Here is a 21861-nt window from a genome sequence, read left to right on the forward strand (position 1 = left end):
TAATTTTTCTGCTGCTCAGGTGTTGGTGAAGGAAACTGATTATCACAAGCGAAGTTTCCTAGAGTCCTGGAACATCCATTCACGCGCCAACACAATGAACGTTAAAACAGATGTTCTAATGCCGATAAATTATCGGTCGCTTTTACCACCACTGAGCTTGTTTCATCGCTACGGTTGTGCGAGTTTGCAGCCGCGCGATCTTGTTATCGCTGTTTTACATTTGTGTGTTTTGCATTTTGTTGCTTTAAAAGAAATTTGTCTTGCAAGTTATGTCATTATCCTGATGAAGGCGTCTTGTATAGGACGTCGAAACGTCGATTGTTTACAATAAAACTGCTGGATGAGCAATACTTGGTCATACATTATGCCTGGCAGCAATAGCTTATTTCATATGTACAATATGTCCAAAAATTATAATTCAAGCTAAAACCTCATATTTTAACTTCTAGCAAACAGTTAATGTAAGCTTAACAATTATGGAAAGATCGCCATCACCTGAAGTTGTTCAAAGCAGGACAAGAAAAAAGCATTACACAAGAGGTTCAATTATGCAAAACAGAAAACCTGCCTCTGTTGTTACCAAAACATCAACTCCCGATGAACAAGGGTCCAGAACAAAAACATTTCTTCAGTCTTGGCTACACAGTTGCAATGACTCCGCAGAACTTTGCAAAGTAAAAATACCTGCAATTCTTCACCCTGAACAAGAGCACAAAAATGTAACAGGTCGAAGTAGGCGAACCTCTCAACGGGTCAAAGACAAAACTTCTACACAAAACAATAAAGTGGATAAAAGTCTGCAAAGCAACACGGAAAACGAATTCCCAGAACCTGTTTGTATTGAATCAGACCTAAGTCCTGAAGAACATCTGTTTGGATTTGAAAAGCTTTTAAAAGAGACAGAGAAGCCAAACAGAACTAAGTTCAATATTAATGAAAAACCTTCTTTAAATCATAAAAGTGCAAATGTTCTATCTTCCACAGTTCTTGCTGAAAAACAACCATTACAGAAAAGGTTAACCCCATGGACTGGATTGTTAGATTCACCAGAGCAAAAGACTAAATCAACACATAATACAAATAAAACAAGAAGAAAAAAAGGCAAACCAATTGAAATCAAACAAGAAGTTTTGTTATTTGGAGAAACAACCGCTTCCCCAACAGTTGAAAACAAATGTACAATTTTCTCTAGCAGAGACATTAAGTTTGAGGACAGTGACAGTGATCATAGTTGTTCTGATGCTGGTCACAGAAAAGTGGAGACCAAAAAAGTTGTTAACAAAAAGAATCCCCCTAAGCCAATTGTGCCGGACATTCCTTGGAAGGAAATTATGGAACATGAATTGGTGATTGAATAGCATTTAATGTACGTTTGTTTTGGTGATCATGTGCATAAGGAGTCTATTTCAATCAGTATATTTTTACTGTGTCACAAATCTTTTTTGTTTTGTAATCTGTTCTTCATTTTTTGTTTGGTATTTATTATTTCTTTGAATAAGGCTTATTCACATGTGTGCGATTTTTATCCATTGAGTCTTTGTTTACTATCATGGTGCAGCAGTAAACAATATACAGAACCTGTCATTTCCATGTGAAATGTAATTTTGTAAAAGTATGTGAGTAAAACCCCCCAAAATTGTTGTCACTTTTTTGTCTCATATATTTTACCTACTTTTTCACAATACAAACTGTACATGTGAGTACTGCTTAACACTGGAAAATGCGACCACAACCGTATAACGTGAGATTTAACCACTTTATGTTTTGCTTGTAACTGACTAGCTCAAGAAGAGGTTTATGGTATATTTAAAGGTGTGCAAATGCCTAAATGATCACATTTTATTTTCAAAGTGATTTACTCCCATTTCATAATGAAAGTAATATTAGCAGGGTGGGCAAAAACTGGCACGGCAACAATGTGCTCTGCATTGGAAATCTTAGGATATAAGACCTACCACTGGCTAGATCACTGCGAACACCTCGGTCACGAGTGGACAACAATTTTAACTCGGGGAGGCACAGTCAAAGATTTTCAAAAGATGCTTGTTGATATTGATGTCGTGGCGGACTCACCGGCCGCTATTTGCTGGTGGGAAATCCACCAAGCTTTTCCGGACTGCAAGGTAAACTACATATGTTTCCCTGGTTTTTAATCACGGTCCACTAAATTCTTCAAGTGCGCTTGGTATAATGGCTTACAAGTCAGCATCGTCAAAAGCATAGAAAGTTAAGCAGCCACTTGGTAGCCGACCTACTTAAGGAGAAAGTCGCAAAAAATGTTGAGTTGTTGTGGGGTTGTTTCTTGCTTTATGTGTTTTCCCCCCAAAAAAATGGAATAGTCCACTACTTTTAGCCTACTAAAAACATTCTTTGTTCTCACACCCTTCGGCCTTTTCACTAAAACTTCAGGCAACCCTGTTTGACACCTTACATATATCCAGCCGATACACATGTGGTAGGAACTTGTACTGCTGAAGTGACTTTTCGTAGCTTATGTGCTAGATAATATTGACAACCCGCGACGAGGACTCTTGGTATGAAAGCTGTCATTCGTACCTAAAAAACTTAGACAACGACGTCTTTAGCAAATTTCTATACACGTTGTCGCCCACTGGTTGGAAGTATATGGTCTTTCTACGTAGTTCAGGTAGGTGATTTATTTGTTAGACCAGGGCTATAACTAAGACCATTTGTTTTTTGTTTTAGCCATGATAACTTTCGGACATTATGTAGCTTGGCCATGGTCCAGCGTTGCAGGACGGAGTGAAATGATGATGAGGCGGAATTTTCGACAACATAACCTTCACGTTTTGCAAGTAAGCACCCCTGTAATTTTCAAACCACTATTTATATCTGATGACTTAATTGGTTAACAGAAAGCTCCAAAAGATAAGCTGCTGGTCTACTCAGTTAAGGAAGGTTGGGGGCCATTATGTAAATTTCTCGAAGTCGAAGTACCCGATCAACCCTTTCCCCACAAGAATAAAAAAGCAGAAGCAGTTGCTCAACATTTGGAACATCGACTTATTACCCGCATGAAAAGTGAAATGTACTTTACAATCCTTTGCCTCTCAATTTTTTTCTGTGTGCTGTACAGTTTCTTTACGAACTAAGTTGTCCGAAATGTAAACAAAACTGGTCTTGGGTCTGGGTGCTTAATTAAATTCACATGCTGTGAACGCCAGTCTAAAATAATATTGCAACCTACATACCACGTCATAGATACATTGTTGGACTTCCCGCCTAAATGTAGAAGTTTACAACAATTTGGTAAATATCACGCCACAAGGAACAGTGGTCGTGCGAAACTTTGCAAATCGGAAGTGAAGGCTGTTGCTGGCTATTTGCTCAAAACGTAAGTAAATACGAAAAGCAAGTTGTAGCATACGTTGGTTACTTCGCCAGGCAGTACCTAAAAGCAAGCAATGAAGAGGACGTTTTAGCAATGACTTGATGAACGCTCGGGGTGAATTGATCATATCACACATCATTTTGGTGGTGAATTCAATCGAAATGAAAGTGATATTAGCAGGATGGCCGAAACCTGGCACGGCAATGTGTTCGGCTTAACTCCAACAATGCGATCTTAGGATATAAAACCTACCACTGGTTGGATTACTGTGAACAACTTGGCCACGGGTGGACCACATTTTTAACCCGGGGAGGCACAACTGAAGATATACAAAAAATGCTTGCTGATGTGGTGACCGATTCGCCGGTCGCTATTTGCTGGTGGGAAATTCACCAAGCCTTTCCGGATTGTAAGGTGAGCTACATGAACTGTTATACCACATTCTATCAAGGAATCATTACAATATGCTTAATATTGTTACTTTACAATTACTTTTTTCGATATTTTTTATCCTAGTTTCCTAATGCTGTTGTAATAAGTCATTGCACCGCCAGACAAAACAGTCCACCTAAAAATCGTTTTCGGTAACTTTGTCAAACATAATTTCAACTTGTAATAGGTTTGTTAGTTAGGAAACTGTTGCGTTTATTAGACTTATGTGAAAAAATGTTTGGCATACTCTTCTTGACATGAAACAGGGCTTTTTGACCATACGCTGCAGCGGTGGATTGCTTTTCCTTGTAAAATGTATTTTTGAGTAGATAATAGTGACAACCCGTGACGAGGACTATTGGTACGAAAGCTGTCATTCGTTCGCCCTCTGGCTGGAAGTATACGGCGTTTTCTACGTATTTGTCAGCTCAAGTCAAAATCAAGGTTATTTTTTTGTATATTTGCTAACTTTTGGACATTATGTAGCATGGCCATGGTCAAACGTTGCAGATGGAAGTGAAATGAGTATGCAGCGAAATTTTCGACAGTATATAACCTTCACGTTTTGCAAGTAAACAGTTGCAAGTTTTTAAACCGCTATATAATGAGATGACTCAAGGCCAGTATTGCTTTTCAGAAAGCTTCAAAAGATAAGCTGCTGGTCTACTCAGTCAAAGAAGGTTGGGGACCTTTGTGCAAATTTTTCGGAGTCGAACCAACCTTTTCCCCACAAGAACAAAAGAGCTGAAGCGATCAACCAACATTTAGAACAGAGGCGGGCAACATACGGCCCGCGGGTATAGATGCTTTCACGGTTTCCTTTGTTTCCACATGTGTAGCCTAGTTAGTGTTTCAGCAGTATCTAGCCTATACTATCTAAGTCTGTTGTGTATGCATTAAATTTGCTGTGGTAAATAATTTTATGTTATATCAGTTAGATTGTTTGGACTGTATTGTAATTGTGACGTCCTTAATTGTATTTGGTTTAGATCAGCGGTTCTTAACCTTTTTTCTTTCGTGGCCCATTTTCATTGCTCAAAAATTCTGTGGCCCAGTAAATTTTTATGAAAGAAAAAAACAACTATAAAATAGGTTCAGAAAAAAGCAGAACATATTTCAAACAGATTATAAGTTCAAAATAACTTAATGCAAAAAAATTCATAAAACAGCACTTTCCCTTCTTTAATCAAGCACTTTCAGTTATGACCGAGTTGGACAATGGATATGCTGCTATCTGGCTTTCTTGTAATCCCAAAGTAGTTTATTACATCATAAACATAAAGTGTTGCAGAAACTCAAAGTAACTTTATGCCGTAAATAGTTAAATTCAAATTAATTTACATCCCTTCTCAATTTCTCCCCAAGCCATTTTTGTAAAACTGAGTGTAGCGACATAAATGAAAGTAAATTCTTAAAAACAGCTTTCTATTTGATTGGTCTGTGGCCCAATCAAAATGCTTCCATGGCCCACCAGTGGGCCATGGCCCACTGATTGAGAACCGCTGGTTTAGATGGTCAAGAATCCGTTTTAAATCATTGGATAAATACGCGATTAATGTATCGATTCAGGAATCCGGCCCACCAAGTACTTCATTTTCCCATATCAGGCCCGCCGACTGGAGAAGTTGCCCGCCCCTGATTTAGAACATAGACTTATCACTCGTATCAAAAGAGAAATGTACTTCACGGTCTTTTGCTTTACTCTTTTTATGTGTGTTGTATACACTTGCATAGCAAACTGATTCTATGTTTCCACGTTGTGATTGCGAGCGTTTGTCATTTGAAACCTTATAGAGATGCACTTGAGTCTATTTGCAAAAACAACTTTAACCCACTAGCGTTCACAAGTAGTACGCACAGGCTAATAAAGCACAATACCAAAGATTCGAGAAGGCAAAGCGACATGTTGTGAATTGTTTACAGTACAGTTGATTTTGAAGGTCAATTCAACTTTGCTTCATAATTTAGGTTTCAAAATGAAAGTGATATTAGCAGGATGGGCAAAAACCGGAACAGCAACAATGTGTTCGGCTTTCAACATCTTGGGATATAAAACCTACCATTGGTTGGATCACTGCGAACAACTTGGCGACGAATGGACAAAAATTTTAACTCAAGGAGGCACTTCTGAAGATTTCCAAAAGGTGCTTACTGATGTTGATGTCGTGTCCGTCTCGCCGGCCGCTATTTGCTGGTGGGAGATCCATCAGGCTTTTCCAGATTGCAAGGTTGGTTAAAACCTAAAAGGTTTGCAGTTTGCACAGTAGTGGGATTAAATTTTTTTGTCAGCCGATTCTATCACAAAAGTCATATTTTTCAGCCGGTTCTGTTACAAAAAGTCCATTGACAGTAACCAGTAGTGCTAACTGGTTCGCTGATCTCATAAAATTTCGTAAGACGGCTCTATAAAACCGGTGCGAACCGGCTGAATCCCACCTAAGTTTGCACTTTGTTTACCCGAACCCAACAAAGCATGTGTACCCTGATGACCTAAAATACAATTATCTTGCAAAAAACACTAACCAGTTATCGGGTCACCTAAAGAAATATACCGAAGCAATGTACATTAACAGGCTTCATTTCGTAATAATAGGCTATATAAGAGTCCATTGTGGAATACTCATTAACTTTACCATTATTTTGCTTTAAATGTCAAATCAATCCTCTACTTTTTAAAATGTATGATAGCTGTTTACTTGTTACCTCGATGTAACTAACTTCAAAACCATGTTTTTAGATTATATTGACAACCCGTGACGAGGACTCCTGGTATGAAAGCTGTCAATTGTACTTGAAAAATTTTGACAAGGATGTCTTTAACAAGTTTCTTTACACGTTGTCGCCCACTGGTTGGAAGTATACCGCCTTTCTTCGTAGTTCAGGTAGATCACATATCCGATCAGATGTCAAATGTTGTTTGTTATTACTGTATTTGTGTTTCAGTCATGATAACTTTCGGACATTATGTAGTATGGCCATGGTCCAACGTTGCAGGACGGAGTGAAATGCTTATGAGGCGAAATTTCCGACAGCATAACCATCACGTTTTGCAAGTAAGCACCCCTGTAATTTTCAAACCTCTATTTATTATCAGATGACTCAAGACCAGTATTGCTTTTCAGAAAGCTCCAAAAGATAAGCTGTTGGTCTACTTAGTTAAGGAAGGTTGGGGACCATTATGTAAATTTTTCGGAGTCGAAGTACCCGATCAACCTTTTCCCCACAAGAATAAAAGAGCCGAAGCGATTAACCAACATAACGAACATAGGTTTATCACCCGTATGAAAAGAGAAATGTACTTTACTATCCTTTTCCTGACAGTTTTTACTTGCCTGCTCTTCAGTTTTATTATGAACTGAACTATGTTTTGATGCTGTGCCTTATAAACATAACTGATTAACTCGGCTAAGCCTTGTGCAACAAAGCGTGTATATAGTGTATATTAAGCAACGTTCTTTGCGGAAGAACTGTTTTGCAATTACAGAAGTGTTTTTGCTCTCCATGTACACATAAATGACCCGACAGGTAAGATTTCTGGCTCGATTTTTTATACTTTACAAAACAACGTAAATCGGCACCTTGTGGTTACCATGTCAGGAAAAGCAGGTCAAGCTAGCGAAACTCCTTCAGCAAAAATATAGTTTCGACTTGTTATCTGGATTGGTCTTCCGTGCATCATACCTTCTGCCTTCTAAGCTGCCCCAAAACAAAATGTGGTCGTCAGATTTGTTTCACTGAAAAAAACTCGAAAAATGGAATGGGCGAAAAAAGCTGGTACCTATATAAGATGCACAACGAGGGACTGGGCGGTTTAAATTTGAAAATTGAACTGCGAATTCGTTTACAAAATCGACTCCTTGCTTTTGTAACAAATACTCGCACATGAAATGATTTTAGAAATGACACTGGTAAATGTTGCCATGAAGAAGTAACAAAAAAAATTACGACGGATACCACTTTGGGTGTTCGAACTATACAGGTCATTGTTTTGTCGCCAATTTTGCAGTCCACTATCACAGTACCAGCTTTCTACTTGTTCGAATTACCTACATACATAAAACAAATAACATTATCTTTTTTAGGTACACAAGACACGGACTTGAATAACAGCTTTAATAAAAAGCAAATTGCCAGCGACGTAGAGTAAAACGTATTCATTTTATTAAAACAAACGTTTCGACAAAACTATTGTCATCATCAGTGAAAATGTAATGCACAAGTGGAAACAAGCGCGTTTATATACAGAAAAAGTAAGGAGAAAAGTTTAATCAACTGCGTCACGCTGATAAAAGGTTGCCGACAAAATGGAGATAACGATAAAACCAGTGAATTAGGTGTTAAAAAGCCGCAGGGGCATCGAAGTTGTGTCCACGTTCAGCCCCGGTGCATGTTGCTGGATAAGAAGCGACTCCAGAATAAACAAACGAATCCGATCTGACGTTGCGTCCAATATTTCTGGTTCTGTGAAGTTGACCCTATGCATAGGGTTAGTCTGGAGATGCCTACACACTTCCGATTTTTCGTTGGTCTGGTGCTCTTTTATTCGAGTTATTAAATTTCGCTGCGTCTCACCAATATATGAGGACCCACACGAACATGTCAGCCTGTAAACAACACTGCAGCGGAGGTTGTTGCAAGGGCGGTCCTTGATAGAAAAGAAACTGCCAATTTTTGTCGGTTTGTGGATAACCCGTAGTTCCACATCGAGTATTGTGCGTTTCACAAATCCCTTGAGCTCACGCGCTATATTGTAAGATGTGGTTCCTATAAAGGGGAGGCGCATGGTCACAAAATGTGTGGTTTCCGATCGTTTGGGTGAAGATGGAAGTGTGGGGCGATGACATCTGTTGAGAAACCCTTTAACACACCCGTCAAGGAAGGTGACAGGGTATCCATTGGAGGCAAGCATGGATTTTACTGTTCGAAACTCTTGGTCCATGATTTTGTAGGAACTGGAGATGTTATATGCTCTTTTTATGAGGCAGTTAACGAGGTTGCGTTTATGGTGAAGTGGTACAAAGCTGTCCCACTTGCTGTAAAGTCCACTGTGGGTAGGCTTGCGGTAGGTGGTAGTGACTATGCCATTGGGTGTATTCGTTACGAGCACATCTAAGTAATGGATGGTGTTGTGTAACTCTAGTTCTTGTGTGAAAGATATGCTCGGATAAACTGCATTCAGCCTCTTGAAAAACTTTTGCAGCAAGGTTTGCGAAGAAAACACAACGAACAGATCGTCGACGTACCGACAGAGCAGATCGGGTTTGTTTTTAGACGGTGTTGAAGCTAAGGCTTTGTCGATTAGAAAGTTCATGAAAACATCGGCTAATAAGGGGGCAATGGGGGACCCCATTGCCACACCATTTATATGTTTGTAGTGTTTCCCATTAAAACGTAAGGTTGTGCTGGATGCAGTCCAATGTAGAAGTTTTTTGAGACGTAGGCGATTCAGAGTTGCAAGTCGGGCCGGGCTTTTCGGGCCGGGTTCGGGTTCGGGCCGGGTTCGGGTCGGGTTCGGGCTTAGGTATTTGTGAGAAAACGGGCTTAAAACGGGCCTGACTTTACGTTCCGTGTCCGCCATTTAAAAAAACAAAATAAAATCACTCGGCTAAGAAACTCTGGCTTTGACCTAATGCCCACTCTACTCTAAAACGTATTGTTTACCCCATGGTCTACTATTGATCATTGTGTTTGTTGTCTATCTCTTTTTTCTTTCTCATCCTGTCAATCAAAATTTCGGGCCTAAACGGGCTTCGCAAAAACGTTTCGGGTTCGGGCCGGGCTTCGGGCTCATACTTTCGGGTTCGGGCCGGGTTCGGGCTCAGATTTCGGGCCCGCTTGCAACTCTGAGGCGATTTAGACCTTGGAATGTTGTTGTTGCTTTGTCTGCGAAGACAGCGTCAAGGACGAGCTGGATCGTAAAATCTACCGGTATGTTTGTGAAAAGGTTGACAACATCAAATGTAGCCAAACTTTTTCTCCAGAAGGACTGTTGCTGCAATAGGGATGTAAATTGGAAGGTCCCTGTGATTCTCGTGGAGTGATGTCGAAGTGGGGAGAGCAGTTCGGATAGCCATTTTGAGCAGGCGTGGTTGAAGCTACCCACGGTGCATAGAATGGGCCTAAGAGCGTTAGACTGCTTGTGGATATTTGGAAGTCCATACATGGTGGGTGTAACAGCACTGGTTGGGTGGACTCGTTTATAATCATCATCACTGAGGGCTTTCACCTTCTTCAGATAACGAAGATGGTTTTGAAACTTTTTAAGTAAATTAAGATTGTCATCTGAAGGGCAAGGACGGAATTTTAAAGTGTCAGACAGCGTTGTCATCATCTTAGACAAATAGTCTACACGGTTGAGAATGACAACACCATTCCCTTTGTCTGGTTTGCATATAACAATACTTTCATCAGCCTTTAGAGATGTTATTGCTTCTCTTTCCTTCGGAGATAGCGCGGAAAGGTGCTTTCTTCGCTCATGAAAAAAGCACGAAGTGTAACGGCCGTACAGCGTCATCAGCTTCTGTTTGAGTCGGATTCTTGACGAGTATTTTAAATACTTTCGCAGGTGGTGGTACAAGAATTTCCATCTTCACCCAAACGATCGGAAACCACACATTTTGTGACCATGCGCCTCCCCTTTATAGGAACCACATCTTACAATATAGCGCGTGAGCTCAAGGGATTTGTGAAACGCACAATACTCGATGTGGAACTGCGGGTTATCCACAAACCGACAAAAATTGGCAGTTTCTTTTCTATCAAGGACCGCCCTTGCAACAACCTCCGCTGCAGTGTTGTTTACAGGCTGACATGTTCGTGTGGGTCCTCATATATTGGTGAGACGCAGCGAAATTTAATAACTCGAATAAAAGAGCACCAGACCAACGAAAAATCGGAAGTGTGTAGGCATCTCCAGACTAACCCCATGCATAGGGTCAACTTCACAGAACCAGAAATATTGGACGCAACGTCAGATCGGATTCCTTTGTTTATTCTGGAGTCGCTTCTTATCCAGCAACATGCACCGGGGCTGAACGTGGACACAACTTCGATGCCCCTGCGGCTTTTTAACACCTAATTCACTGGTTTTATCGTTATCTCCATTTTGTCGGCAACCTTTTATCAGCGTGACGCAGTTGATTAAACTTTTCTCCTTACTTTTTCTGTATATAAACGCGCTTGTTTCCACTTGTGCATTACATTTTCACTGATGGTGACAATAGTTTTGTCGAAACGTTTGTTTTAATAAAATGAATACGTTTTACTCTACGTCGCTGGCAATTTGCTTTTTATTAAAAACATTATCTTTGTTTGCTTTTTGGTATGTGAAAACGACCATTGGTTGACTTAACAGGTTCATACCTAGATAATAGAGTCCGGACTCGACAAACCGATAGAGACTTGATTAATTCTATGTGACGGCCAATTGTCACGCTTTGTGTACAGTACACTCTATACACATCTACAGCTACAAATAGACTCCGGGCATTGGTCGCTGATTGTGCAGAAACGATGTACTTTTTATAGCAGCATATTTGTGAAGGTTTTTTTTTGCAAGAAACGCAACTCTAAAACAGCAAAGTTGTAGGTCTTAACTTCCTATTCACCATCGAGAAACACCTGTAGGCTACTATTAAACCCAACCAAAAAAAAGTTTAGTTGCTTTTAGTTTTTTTTTTCAAGCAAAGCAGCCGTATACCCAATGTATTTAGTTGAGGGAACCAAATCACTGGCTGGCAGGTGAATGCACGTGGTAGTCGTGTTTGGTACTTGTGCAAGACAGACGTGATATTCCTATCTGGATTTTATATGCCGGTTTTTATATTGTCAATAAAGATTGCAACAACTGACAACTGCAGGTCTATACCGAACATTTACATGTTACAAAATTGGCGAGCACGCCAGGATCTGCTTCAGTTGTTGCACAAAGAGGAAGATTTTTGTATACCTTTTTTAATCACTTTAAATCCTCCGTATGAATTTTTAGTACCCCCCACCGCGCTTGATAAAGGGGACAACTTTATACATTTTTTGGCAAGTTTTAAAAGCTTTTGCCAAAGCGTGGATGCTAACGAAGCGGCCAAGCGCCACGCGCTTTTAGCAGGCTTGCCTGAAGATGTTATTTTTGACATGAAGCAAGCAAGCAGTGACTTGTACACGACTGATCACAAAGATCTGAAGGCACTTGGAATTTAAGTGACCGGCCGCAATGTGTTCAGGAACAAGGCCGAACAAGACCTGTTAGCAAGGACCCAGAAAGTGGCAGAAACAGACAGAATGTTTATTATGGAGCTTTTCCGGCTGATTTAAGCCGCATATCCGGATGATGATAATCTAAGAAATGAACTGTGTTTTTTGGTGCTGACCAATGGTTTAAAAAAATCGTTTTTTAGCCGATAAAATAATAAGGGATAACTCTTGTGTGGAGGAGAGCCCTTCTTTTTCAGCTGCTTGTAAAATTGTGTTGCATTTGGACTGTTTTGCAGAAAGTCCAGCTAGTATGGGCATATGTGCGCTGTCAACCAACCAATCTTTCTTGAACCAAGCTGCTGCTTGAAATGATTGAAGATCTGAATCACGAACTTCTTCAAGACTTGAAAGATAAGGTTTGTTTTATTGTTGGCAGGAACTGTCAGAATAACAAACCTGTGTGCTTTTAATGTGGGAAAACGGGCCCTATTTCGAGCAAACGTGTGGGGACGTATATAACCCTGAACCAACTACACCTCTGCAGAGAACGGCTGTATGTACTGTCCGACGAAAATTGGAACAGGTTACAGGAGGCGGGTGTGCCGCAGGAAGCCGAGACGTTGTCAACGAGGACAAGATTTGATCCACAAGCATGGTTGCTTCAGTTAAAGGCGGTCACAAACGAGAAAAGGTTGCAAACTCTGGCGGTAACCTTGAAGGGTTACCGCGTCGTTGTTCAAGTTTCTCGCAATGGCTTAACCCAGCGGTCCCCAACCTTTCGTGTGCCGTGACCCCTTTATAACATTAACCAAGTTGTGGTGACCCCAAGGATAAAATTAGTAGGCTCTAAATTAACATTGGCTGTATTTTTTCTCAACAATAAAGTAGTCAATGAGTTAATTTTATTGGGGCTAGTGGTCCTTGGCCTAAATCCAGTTGGGAATCATGCCTTAGGCGACCCCTGGCAAATTGTCAGGCGACCCCAGTTGGGGTCGCGACCTACAGGCTGGGAACCGCTGGCTTAACCGAAGCTCCATATCTTGCACAAAGAAACGGATGCACGGGTACGTCTAATTTTGCCCGTGGTGTGTATGTTAAAAGAGGGTTGAGAAAAACATGTGCGGTGCATTTGAAGAACCCTGAACCGAAATGGGGTGAATTTTATCAACACAGTGTCCACGAGCAAGCCGACGATCTATGGGAAGATGCAAACAAGAATGCCGGCGATTTTCTATCACTGAGTGCAAACTTTGCGCCACGAAAAAATATTCCACAGTTTGTGGAGCGCGTTAATATACGACCACCGAGTAATGTTCGTCAGAGAACATTTTACCGCGCCGCTGTGACCTAATAGGTTCGTTTGTTATGTTTCTGTGTTTTGTTTATATTTCACTTGATTTCACTTTGTTTGCTGTCATTTAAATTAGACTTATAGAATCTTTGCGTTGTGTCTTGTTTTTGTTTAACTGTTTTTCCTGTGTTTTGTTGTTTGCACAACAATACTTTCACGATTGTTCACTAACTTCAGTTTCCCGTATTTGTTTTTGGGCGTTAATTTAATTAATAATGCGTGACACACTTGTTTATTTATTTTGTGCCGGTTCGGGGAACTGAATTACATGAGAATAAAGGAAATCCGTGAAGAGTTGCGTTCGTTATAAAATGACAGTGCGTATAAAATTTCTGCTTCCGACTTCCTCACCAAACATCGAAAATCAGATACGCACTGTCATTTTATAACACACTCAACTCTTCACGGATTTCCTTAGTTATATCCCGCGTGTGCTTTTCGCTTGTTGTGCTCGCAATATCATTCATTGCTTTGAAGAAGCCCTACCGTTCTGGTGGGCGAAAAGTTCTCGAAACAAAAACTAGTATTTTGTTTAGGATTACACCAGTTGAAAGAAAAATTTGTTAAAGTATACGAAGCTAGGCGGAAAAGAAGTTGTGTTACAGGTCGCTAATAAAAAAGCATCTGTTTTGCATGGAATTTCTTTGTGGGAACAAAACTACTGACTGGCATTTCCTATTTAACAGCACGAAGTAAGGCAGAAAAGAAGTTGTGCGATGCGCCGCTTTTTTTGCCCTGAAACTGGAATATTTTGCAAAGCATTTTAATACAACACACACAGATTACAAGTAGTTCTCAAGTTGTTGTAAGGAACTGATCGGACCTTTTTTTGAAAGCTCTATTTCCCCAGGACTGTTTAAAAAAGCCACCTTGAACTATATACACTTTAATGCCGTGCTTGTTTCGTATAACCATATTTTTCTCAAACAAAACACGCGTTTTTGCTCATGAGCGCTTTTCTAATCATCACTTTTTTCTCTAAGGTTCAAGGCATTTCTGTGCTCCTCTTTTTTCCCTAGTATACCAAACTAAGGCAATAGCGTTTTTTACCCTTCTTTTTTCGCTAAGGTTCGGGCCTTATCTTCCCTCCTCTTTTTATCGCTTATGCTGTCCTCTTTTTCAAAAAAGATACGGAAACGTACGGAAACGATGACGTACATAATGCTCCCCTAGCACACTCTTAACCAGTGATTCTCAAATTGTGCGCCGCGGCACACAAGTGTGCCGTGAGAGATTTCCAAGTGTGCCGCGAAATATTCTCTATTTTAAAGTGCAAACATTCCCTGTTGTTTTAGGACTTAATGACAAAATACTTGAGCGCATGACAACGTTTCAAAGATCATATTTTAGTTATTGGTAATGAAAAGCATCTTTACCCACCACAATAATCTTGAACGTTAACAATATATGATCAACTTTTGTTATGTTTACCTGCGAAGTGTGCCGCAGAAGAAAATTTAGTTCTTTAATGCGCCGCATGCTTACAAAGTTTGAGAACCACTGCTCTTAACTGTCACCATGGTCCAACGTGGCAGATGGAAGTGAAATAATTTTGCGGTGAAATTTTCGACAACATATAACCTTGACGTTTTGCAAGTAAACAGCAGTCGTAAGTTAGAAGCGGGACCATTGGGCATGAAGAACCTTTGGGCCATATCATGCGTTTCTCTCAAACTGGTCACTGTAGCTTGTTCTCATTCATGCGTTATAGTACTTGTGTTGCAATAGTTTTAAAGCTGTAACAACAAGAAAGTCAGTCACTTACAGAAGAAACTGTGAGCATAACTAAGTTTTCGCAGCTTGAAAGTAAATATTTTGCTCCTTTACATTTTTGTAATTTCTTTATAAGAGAAAGCTAGTTAAAACACGAAGTTTGCAGGATATTAGTTAGTTAATTGTAGCGTTAGATGAGCATTAGTATTTCTTAAGTTGATCTGTGTAACGTAGTTCAGTCAGATAAGTTCGTAATGGCGGCAATACAGGACCATTGAGCCAGTTGTTCACAGGACCATTGGGCATGGCCCTTTGACTTTACACCATTGGGCATGGCCCAAAGGTCCTTGGCCTATAAAGCTATTGATGCTGGTTGTATTTATTTCTTTTGATTAGTATTAGATTTCTTTTTCAATAAAATTGTTCTACTTTCAAACACAACACTTAATGAGCTCCCTCATGAGTGGTTTAATGGTCCAGAATATCACATGAAAATACTGGCCCAAAGGTCCTTTATGCGAGGCTCAATGGTCCCCAAGGGTAAGGACCTTCGAGGCATATTTTTTGTAATTTTTAAAACGGAATATCTTGCCAACGCATTTCCAAATAAGAAAGTTATGCCCTTGTGTAAGTGTGTTAAAACGTGTAGTATTAGTATAGGTGTTCAATGGCAATTTTTCTTTCGAACTCAAAGAAATAGTCATGAAAAACTGAATTTTGGCCCAATGGTCCCTAATCTCCCCTATAACCGCTAAATACATCTGATGACTCAAAACCAGTATTGGTTTACAGAAAGCTCCTGAAGATAAGCTGCTGGTCTACTCAGTTACTTCACTGTGTTTTGTTTGACTCTTTTTACGTGTATGGCAAACACTTGCATAACAAACTGATTTTATGTTTCCATGTTGCGATTGCGAGCGTTTTGTCATATAAAACCTCATAGAGATGCAATTAAGTATATTTGCAAAAACAACTTTAACCCACTGGCGTTCATGAGAAGTATGCTACCTATAGGCTATAATGAGCACAACAACAAAGTTTTTCTTAACAAAGAAGCGACGTGTTGTAAATTGTTCACAGTACAGTTCCTTTTTGAGGTTAATTTAACTTTGCTTCATAATTAAGGTTTCAAAATGAAAGTGATATTAGCAGGATGGGCAAAAACCGGAACAGCAACAATGTGTTCGGCTTTCAACATCTTAGGATATAAAACCTACCATTGGTTGGATCATTGCGAACAACTTGGCGACCAATGGACAAAAATGTTAACTCAAGGAGGCACTTCTGAAGATTTTCAAAATATGCTTAGTGATGTTGATGTCGTGTCCGACTCGCCGGCCGCTATTTGCTGGTGGGAAATCCACCAAGCTTTTCCGGATTGCAAAGTTAGTTGAAAGGTGTCCTCCGTCTTTCACCGAGAGCCACCAAAGCGCATGCGAATTCTATGTGCTCTTGTCTTGTTTGGCCCTATGATGACCTAAACCTTAACCTTCAGTTACTTGCAACAAACGCAGAGCAGTTACTGGGTCACCTAGAGAAATACACCGATGTAATGACCATTAACTCCCCTAGATTCGTTATAAAAGGCAATAAAAGACTACTGCGGAGTATTCACTAATTTATTTGAACTGTCTGACCGATTAAAGAAAAAAAGTAGATAATCCCTGCTTCAAATCATGACACACTTAGAATTATGTGGCAGCCTTTTACTTGTTACCTCTGTTCTACTAATTTCAATGCTTATGTGCTAGATAATATTGACAACCCGTGACGAGGACTCCTGGTATGAAAGCTGTCATTCGTACTTGACAAATTTTGACAAGAACGTCTTCAACAAGTTTCTTTACACATTGTCGCCCACTGGGTGGAAGTATACTGCCTTTCTTCGCAGTTCAGGTAGGTGACTTAATTATTTGTCAGATCAAGTCAAACTGGTATTATCAAGGTTATTTTTTGTAGATTTGATAACTTTCGGACATTATGTAGCATGGCCATGGTCCAACCTTGCAGATGGAAGTGAAATGACTATGAGGCGAAATTTTCAACAACATAACCTTCACGTTTTGCAAGTATAAACAGTCGCAAGTTTTAAACCGCTATTTACATCTGATGACTATAAACACCAGTATTGCTTTTCAGAAAGCTCCAAAAGATAAGCTGCTGGTCTACTCAGTTAAGGAAGGTTGGGGACCATTATGTAAATTTCTCGGAGTCAAAGTACCCGATCAACCCTTTCCCCAGAAGAACAAAAGAGCCGAAGCGATTAACCAACGTAACGAACATAGATTTATCTCCCGTATGAAAAGAGAAATGTACTTTACTATCCTTTTCCTGACAGTTTTTACTTGCCTGCTCTTCAGTTATATTATGAACTAAAGTATGTTTTGCGTTTGTACCCTATAAGCAGGGTTGCCATACCGTCCTTATTTCTAAGATTTGTTCTCATTTTGAAGGGCTATGTCTTAGAAAAGTTCATTGTCCTTATTTCTAAGAAATGTCCTGATTTTTGACTTCCTTCTTTTGTCTTATTTTCAACAATTACTGGTCAAATCCCTGCTACAAGTAAACCTAGACCTAAGCGGTTGTGAGATGCACGAAGTATTTTCTAAATACAAGGAGTTGCTGCAACAGATTTTTTTCTAGCCCAAATATTGCATATGGTGTGTCATTGCTCATATAAAGGCAAAGATTTGCTCATAATGTTTGTTTCGTTTCGTACGAAAAGATATTTTTGCGGTTGTCCTTATTTTTGGCTTCAAGTCGATGGCAACTCTGGCTATAAGCATAACTGTTGAACTCGGTTAAGCTTTGTTTTACAACTTAGCAAAAGCGCTTTGTATGGTGTATGTTCAGTAACATTTGCACAAGAACTGTTTTGTAATTAAATATATGTTCCTGCTTTCCATGCACGCATGATCAGTGACATGATAGGTACGATTGTGGTTCGATTTTTACTTACATGAAAATGTTGTAGGCCTATTATTCGAGAAAGATGAAGGTTCATGCCTTCATTTCTACTTTTACAACTCTTTATTTTCGAATATCATGTGTACGCTCTAGCGAAAGGGTCGTGATTTTATTGTTGTTGATATTACGAAACCTCCCTCCAACACTAATTATCACAATTATATGTGGATTTTTGTCATCTATTTCGACCTTAACAAAAGCAAGTAAATCAGCACCTTTGTAGCCTACTGGACCGTGGAAGAAAAAGTAGTTCCAAATTGCAAGCCTCCATCAAAAACTAGTTTCGACTTGTTATCTCGATTGGTCTTCCGTGGGCCTACATAATAAAATCCCTTCTAAATATAAATTGCGCTGTGCCCCCCAAACAACATGTGGTCGTCAGATTTTATTCACTGAAAGAAACACGAAAAATGGAATGGGCGAAAAAAGCTGGTCTGCTAGAGGCACCTATAAGATGCAAACTGAACGAAATGAGGTTGGAACATCCGGTGTAAAACCTAATACCGGCAAAAACTGAACGTGGGGCCTTAGATTTCTCACACAAACACAGTAACAAGGGTAATTTTCGACTGTGTACTTTAACAGATGGACAATAAGCGTCCTGGTCTGAAGAATAATCTGCCACAACAATTTGGCCCTTTGATGAATACGAACGGAATGAAAGTTTGTGTTTTTGTCTGGAATTATTGGCAAAGTTAATCCAGAATTACTTCAGTAGGCACTCCAGTAACAAATGTAAAAGTAAGTTCCCATTTTTCCTGTGTAAGCGCTGATCCAGGCCGCATTGTGTACCTATAAAGCGCCTTGACATATAACAAACCAATATAACAAACATTTGAAATCGACTTTGAGGTTCAAAATCCACCAGACTCTGCCCTACAATCGCCGGGTTGAACCAATAAGTAAGCCTAAAAAACAGAAAACAAAGGCTTTGCTGGCAACAGAATCAATCGCATAGGTAACACGGCAACCAGGCAGCAAACAATATAGATTCGAGGAAGGCTTTGTGATCCACACATATTAAGTGGTTCGTCGCTTCTTGGTCGGATGGACTGGGGCACGGTAATGGGAGATTGACGCTTTACCGAGTTTCGTGTCAAAGAAAATTTGAAGACTGGTGGCTGCTTTCGCTACAACCGAACGTGACTCATTGTACTCGTGGCAGTTCAGAAAGATCTGGTCTACTTCGCTTATGAACTCGGCTGCAAGAAACACAGGTTAGAACATCAAGTATTAAGTTGAAAAATATTGAAAAGCCAAACAAAGCCTTCGCAGTTGTGGAAGCAAAAAATTGAGGGAAAAAGAACGTACTTGGTGTTGGATATTGCACCTCTTTCATCTTTTTGTGCACGGTACCAAGATCCATTGGCTTTTTAATAATGTCGTAGTAATCCGGGACCTTAAAAACCATCACATTTGAACACTAGTGTTAAATAGGTACAAAAATAAAGGCAAAATTCCACTGGAAATATGGAGTTATTCGTTTTGGTCTTACAGCTTTTTTGCTGACAGGTTCAACAAACGGCCAACTATCTTTGTGTTTGATCAGCTCCGACAGAATCTCCTCGCAGGAAGCCAGATCTTTCCAAACACCCGTGGCACGCCGGCGGTTGTTGCTTTTTTCCGGGGTGTCGTCTTAAATTGCAACAAATCATTAGTCCAAAGCCTCTCCCACACACCATACCCTTCGCCAATTTTAATATGAAAGACAAACCGTTGCGCCTTGTTGATCTCTCCCTTCTGGACTCCGAGGTTGATTTCTTAGCAGAACTCGGCTTTTGGCCCTTTTTCTGTGGCTTCTGTGGGATTTTGTAGGTCAGATTTCGTTTCACTGGAACCTCCTCGATCGAACTGTTGCAAAAAACAAAACAATTTTACCAAACCAAACATTTCGCAAAGTGCACTAGTCTAAATTGAAACTATACGATGTAGCTTTTACTTGCACAGCAACGTGTAAGAGTCACAAATATATTCAAGTTTGTATTTTTGCCACACTTGGCCAGAGAGTATGTTCGACCTGATACTGTCATTTTCATCCTGCTCTTCCGCACTTTCCTCTGTGTCTTCTTCGTCATCTTCTTCCTCTTCCTCGGAACTTTCGTCCTTTGAAAAAGCAAATTACAGGTCAGTAAAACAACTAAACGAGGCAAAACATTTTAGCTCTGTATTATTAACCTAAAAGTGCGTTCAATTTGATGTAAAACTAAATTTGTTTGAGTAACTTTCTATGACCTAAATTAGTGATATGAACATTACCTGGGAGAAGCTTTTAGTCCTTACTACTTTCCTTGGACTTATGCGTGCCGATTTGGGTTTGCAATCAGGACAATACCAATCTCCGGCTGGGACGATCTAAAACGCAGATTTGGTAAAATTTCTGCCATAGTACAACAAGAGTAAGAACTGCCGAACCTTAATAGCCGGTCGCAAACAATACATATGATGGCCGCGGTCGCATGAGTCACACAGGAGCATTTTTTCGGCATCGCCTTTTCGTCGACAAATCCGACACTTTGCGTTAAGCACCGACTTTGACCACATGATGCAACGATCAAGAGTCGACAAGTGCAGGAAGATCTAAAGAAAACATATGGAAAAAATTAAATTGTGGGTAGGCATGGGTCAGTGTACAGTACTGGGTGTTGGCACTTCTAAAAAATCGTCAAGCACTCTTTCCATTCTCGTAACACCAATATACTTGTCACAAAAGTCAAATTCACCAAAACTTCACTTTGCAAAACACAGAGGCTAATATATTGCTTAGTAACGGAATCTATTTAAATAAGAGATTAATGATGCACACAACGGTGAAATGTCCATCTCTTTTTTAAGAACAGCATTATGTTGACTGATTTTGTTTTAGAAGCTTCGTTGCTTTATCCATATTATGTTATTACTAAAACACATTATCACCAGCAAACATAGAATGCATAGTGAGGTATTATCAAGGTTATTTTTTGTAGATTTGATAACTTTCGGACATTATGTAGCATGGCCATGGTCCAACCTTGCAGATGGAAGTGAAATGATTATGAGGCGAAATTTTCGACAACATAACCTTCACGTTTTGCAAGTATAAACAGTCGCAAGTTTTAAACCGCTATTTACACCTGATGACTAAACACCACTATTGCTTTTCAGAAAGCTCCAAAAGATAAGCTGCTGGTCTACTCTGTTAAGGAAGGTTGGGGACCATTAAGTAAATTTCTCGGAGTCGAAGTACCCGATCAACCCGTTCCCCAGAAGAACAAAAGAGCCGAAGCGATTAACCAACGTAACGAACATAGATTTATCTCCCGTATGAAAAGAGAAATGTACTTTACTATCCTTTTCCTGACAGTTTTTACTTGCCTGCTCTTCAGTTATATTATGAACTAAAGTATGTTTTGCGTTTGTACCCTATAAGCAGGGTTGCCATACCGTCCTTATTTCTAAGATTTGTCCTTATTTTGAAGGGCTATGTATTAGAAAAGTTCATTGTCCTTATTTCTAAGAAATGTCCTTATTTTTGACTTAAGTCCTTCTTTTGTCTTATTTTCAACAATTACTGGTCAAATCCCTGCTACAAGTAAACCTAGACCTAAGCGGTTGTGAGATGCACGAAGTATTTTCTACAATGGTGTGTCATTGCTCATATAAAGGCAAAGATTTGTTCATAATGTTTGTTTCGTTTCGTACGAAAAGATATTTTTGCGGTTGTCCTTATTTTTGGGCTTCAAGTCGATGGCAACTCTGGCTATAAGCATAACTGTTGAACTCGGTTAAGCTTTGTTTTACAACTTAGCAAAAGCGCTTTGTATGGTGTATGTTCAGTAACATTTGCACAAGAACTGTTTTGCAATTAAATATATGTTCC

At 39.8% G+C, this 21861-nt stretch overlaps 4 protein-coding genes across 8 annotated transcripts; 3 read left to right on the forward strand and 1 right to left on the reverse strand.

Moving 5' to 3' along the window:
- Window positions 1-1860: 1860 nt before the first annotated feature.
- LOC145215475 (uncharacterized) lies at window positions 1861-9143 on the forward strand. 5 transcript variants are annotated; one of them, XM_080084175.1, is made up of 7 exons: window positions 3114-3766; window positions 4114-4228; window positions 4422-4581; window positions 5753-6012; window positions 6522-6666; window positions 6728-6837; window positions 6907-7189. In XM_080084175.1, the coding sequence occupies exons 4-7, from the start codon at window positions 5761-5763 to the stop codon at window positions 7141-7143; spliced, it is 744 nt and encodes a 247-aa protein (XP_079940301.1). In that variant the 5' UTR covers window positions 3114-3766; window positions 4114-4228; window positions 4422-4581; window positions 5753-5760; the 3' UTR covers window positions 7144-7189. The 5 variants fall into 5 exon arrangements, 4 of the variants coding, with proteins under 4 accessions (XP_079940301.1, XP_079940303.1, XP_079940302.1 ...); XR_013857309.1 differs by lacking the exons at window positions 5753-6012; window positions 6522-6666; window positions 6728-6837; window positions 6907-7189 and adding exons at window positions 1861-2123; window positions 2503-2647; window positions 2707-2816 and having other exon boundaries at window positions 2877-3766; window positions 4422-5585; XM_080084177.1 differs by lacking the exon at window positions 6907-7189 and adding an exon at window positions 7867-9143 and having other exon boundaries at window positions 4422-6012.
- A 526-nt stretch (window positions 9144-9669) lies between these two features.
- Window positions 9670-10996, forward strand: LOC145215476 (uncharacterized). Its single transcript, XM_080084178.1, has 2 exons — window positions 9670-9948; window positions 10350-10996. The coding sequence occupies exons 1-2, from the start codon at window positions 9898-9900 to the stop codon at window positions 10860-10862; spliced, it is 564 nt and encodes a 187-aa protein (XP_079940304.1). The 5' UTR covers window positions 9670-9897; the 3' UTR covers window positions 10863-10996.
- Window positions 10997-16168: 5172 nt separating this feature from the next.
- Window positions 16169-17464, forward strand: LOC145213189 (uncharacterized). Its single transcript, XM_080081420.1, has 4 exons — window positions 16169-16423; window positions 16790-16934; window positions 16998-17107; window positions 17178-17464. The coding sequence occupies exons 1-4, from the start codon at window positions 16172-16174 to the stop codon at window positions 17412-17414; spliced, it is 744 nt and encodes a 247-aa protein (XP_079937546.1). The 5' UTR covers window positions 16169-16171; the 3' UTR covers window positions 17415-17464.
- A 911-nt stretch (window positions 17465-18375) lies between these two features.
- Window positions 18376-20601, reverse strand: LOC145215198 (tyrosine-protein kinase BAZ1B-like). Its single transcript, XM_080083864.1, has 7 exons — window positions 20418-20601; window positions 20262-20357; window positions 20023-20108; window positions 19720-19856; window positions 19501-19640; window positions 19317-19404; window positions 18376-19207 (listed from the first exon to the last, which is right to left on the reverse strand). The coding sequence occupies exons 1-7, from the start codon at window positions 20544-20546 to the stop codon at window positions 19026-19028; spliced, it is 858 nt and encodes a 285-aa protein (XP_079939990.1). The 5' UTR covers window positions 20547-20601; the 3' UTR covers window positions 18376-19025.
- Window positions 20602-21861: the final 1260 nt, after the last annotated feature.

The sequence above is a fragment of the Phallusia mammillata genome, chromosome 2 (assembly GCF_965637545.1).
Source record: "Phallusia mammillata chromosome 2, kaPhaMamm4.hap1.1, whole genome shotgun sequence".
Taxonomy (NCBI): Eukaryota; Metazoa; Chordata; class Ascidiacea; order Phlebobranchia; family Ascidiidae; genus Phallusia; species Phallusia mammillata.

Bases quoted from the DNA above. Each gene is read 5' to 3' on its own strand.
- LOC145215475 (XM_080084175.1), top strand. From the start codon at position 5,761: ATGAAAGTGATATTAGCAGGATGGGCAAAAACCGGAACAGCAACAATG. The intron at 6,667-6,727 runs GTAGATCACATA...TTTGTGTTTCAG, and splicing joins CGCCTTTCTTCGTAGTTCAG to TCATGATAACTTTCGGACAT. The intron at 6,838-6,906 runs GTAAGCACCCCT...ATTGCTTTTCAG, and splicing joins ATAACCATCACGTTTTGCAA to AAAGCTCCAAAAGATAAGCT.
- LOC145215476 (XM_080084178.1), top strand. From the start codon at position 9,898: ATGGGCCTAAGAGCGTTAGACTGCTTGTGGATATTTGGAAGTCCATAC. The intron at 9,949-10,349 runs GTGGGTGTAACA...ATACTTTCGCAG, and splicing joins TATTTGGAAGTCCATACATG to GTGGTGGTACAAGAATTTCC.
- LOC145213189 (XM_080081420.1), top strand. From the start codon at position 16,172: ATGAAAGTGATATTAGCAGGATGGGCAAAAACCGGAACAGCAACAATG. The intron at 16,424-16,789 runs GTTAGTTGAAAG...CTTATGTGCTAG, and splicing joins AAGCTTTTCCGGATTGCAAA to ATAATATTGACAACCCGTGA. The intron at 16,935-16,997 runs GTAGGTGACTTA...TATTTTTTGTAG, and splicing joins TGCCTTTCTTCGCAGTTCAG to ATTTGATAACTTTCGGACAT.
- LOC145215198 (XM_080083864.1), bottom strand. From the start codon at position 20,546: ATGTGGTCAAAGTCGGTGCTTAACGCAAAGTGTCGGATTTGTCGACGA. The intron at 19,857-20,022 runs GTCGAACATACT...TTTTTGCAACAG, and splicing joins GATGAAAATGACAGTATCAG to TTCGATCGAGGAGGTTCCAG. The intron at 19,405-19,500 runs GTAAGACCAAAA...ATGGTTTTTAAG, and splicing joins AACCTGTCAGCAAAAAAGCT to GTCCCGGATTACTACGACAT.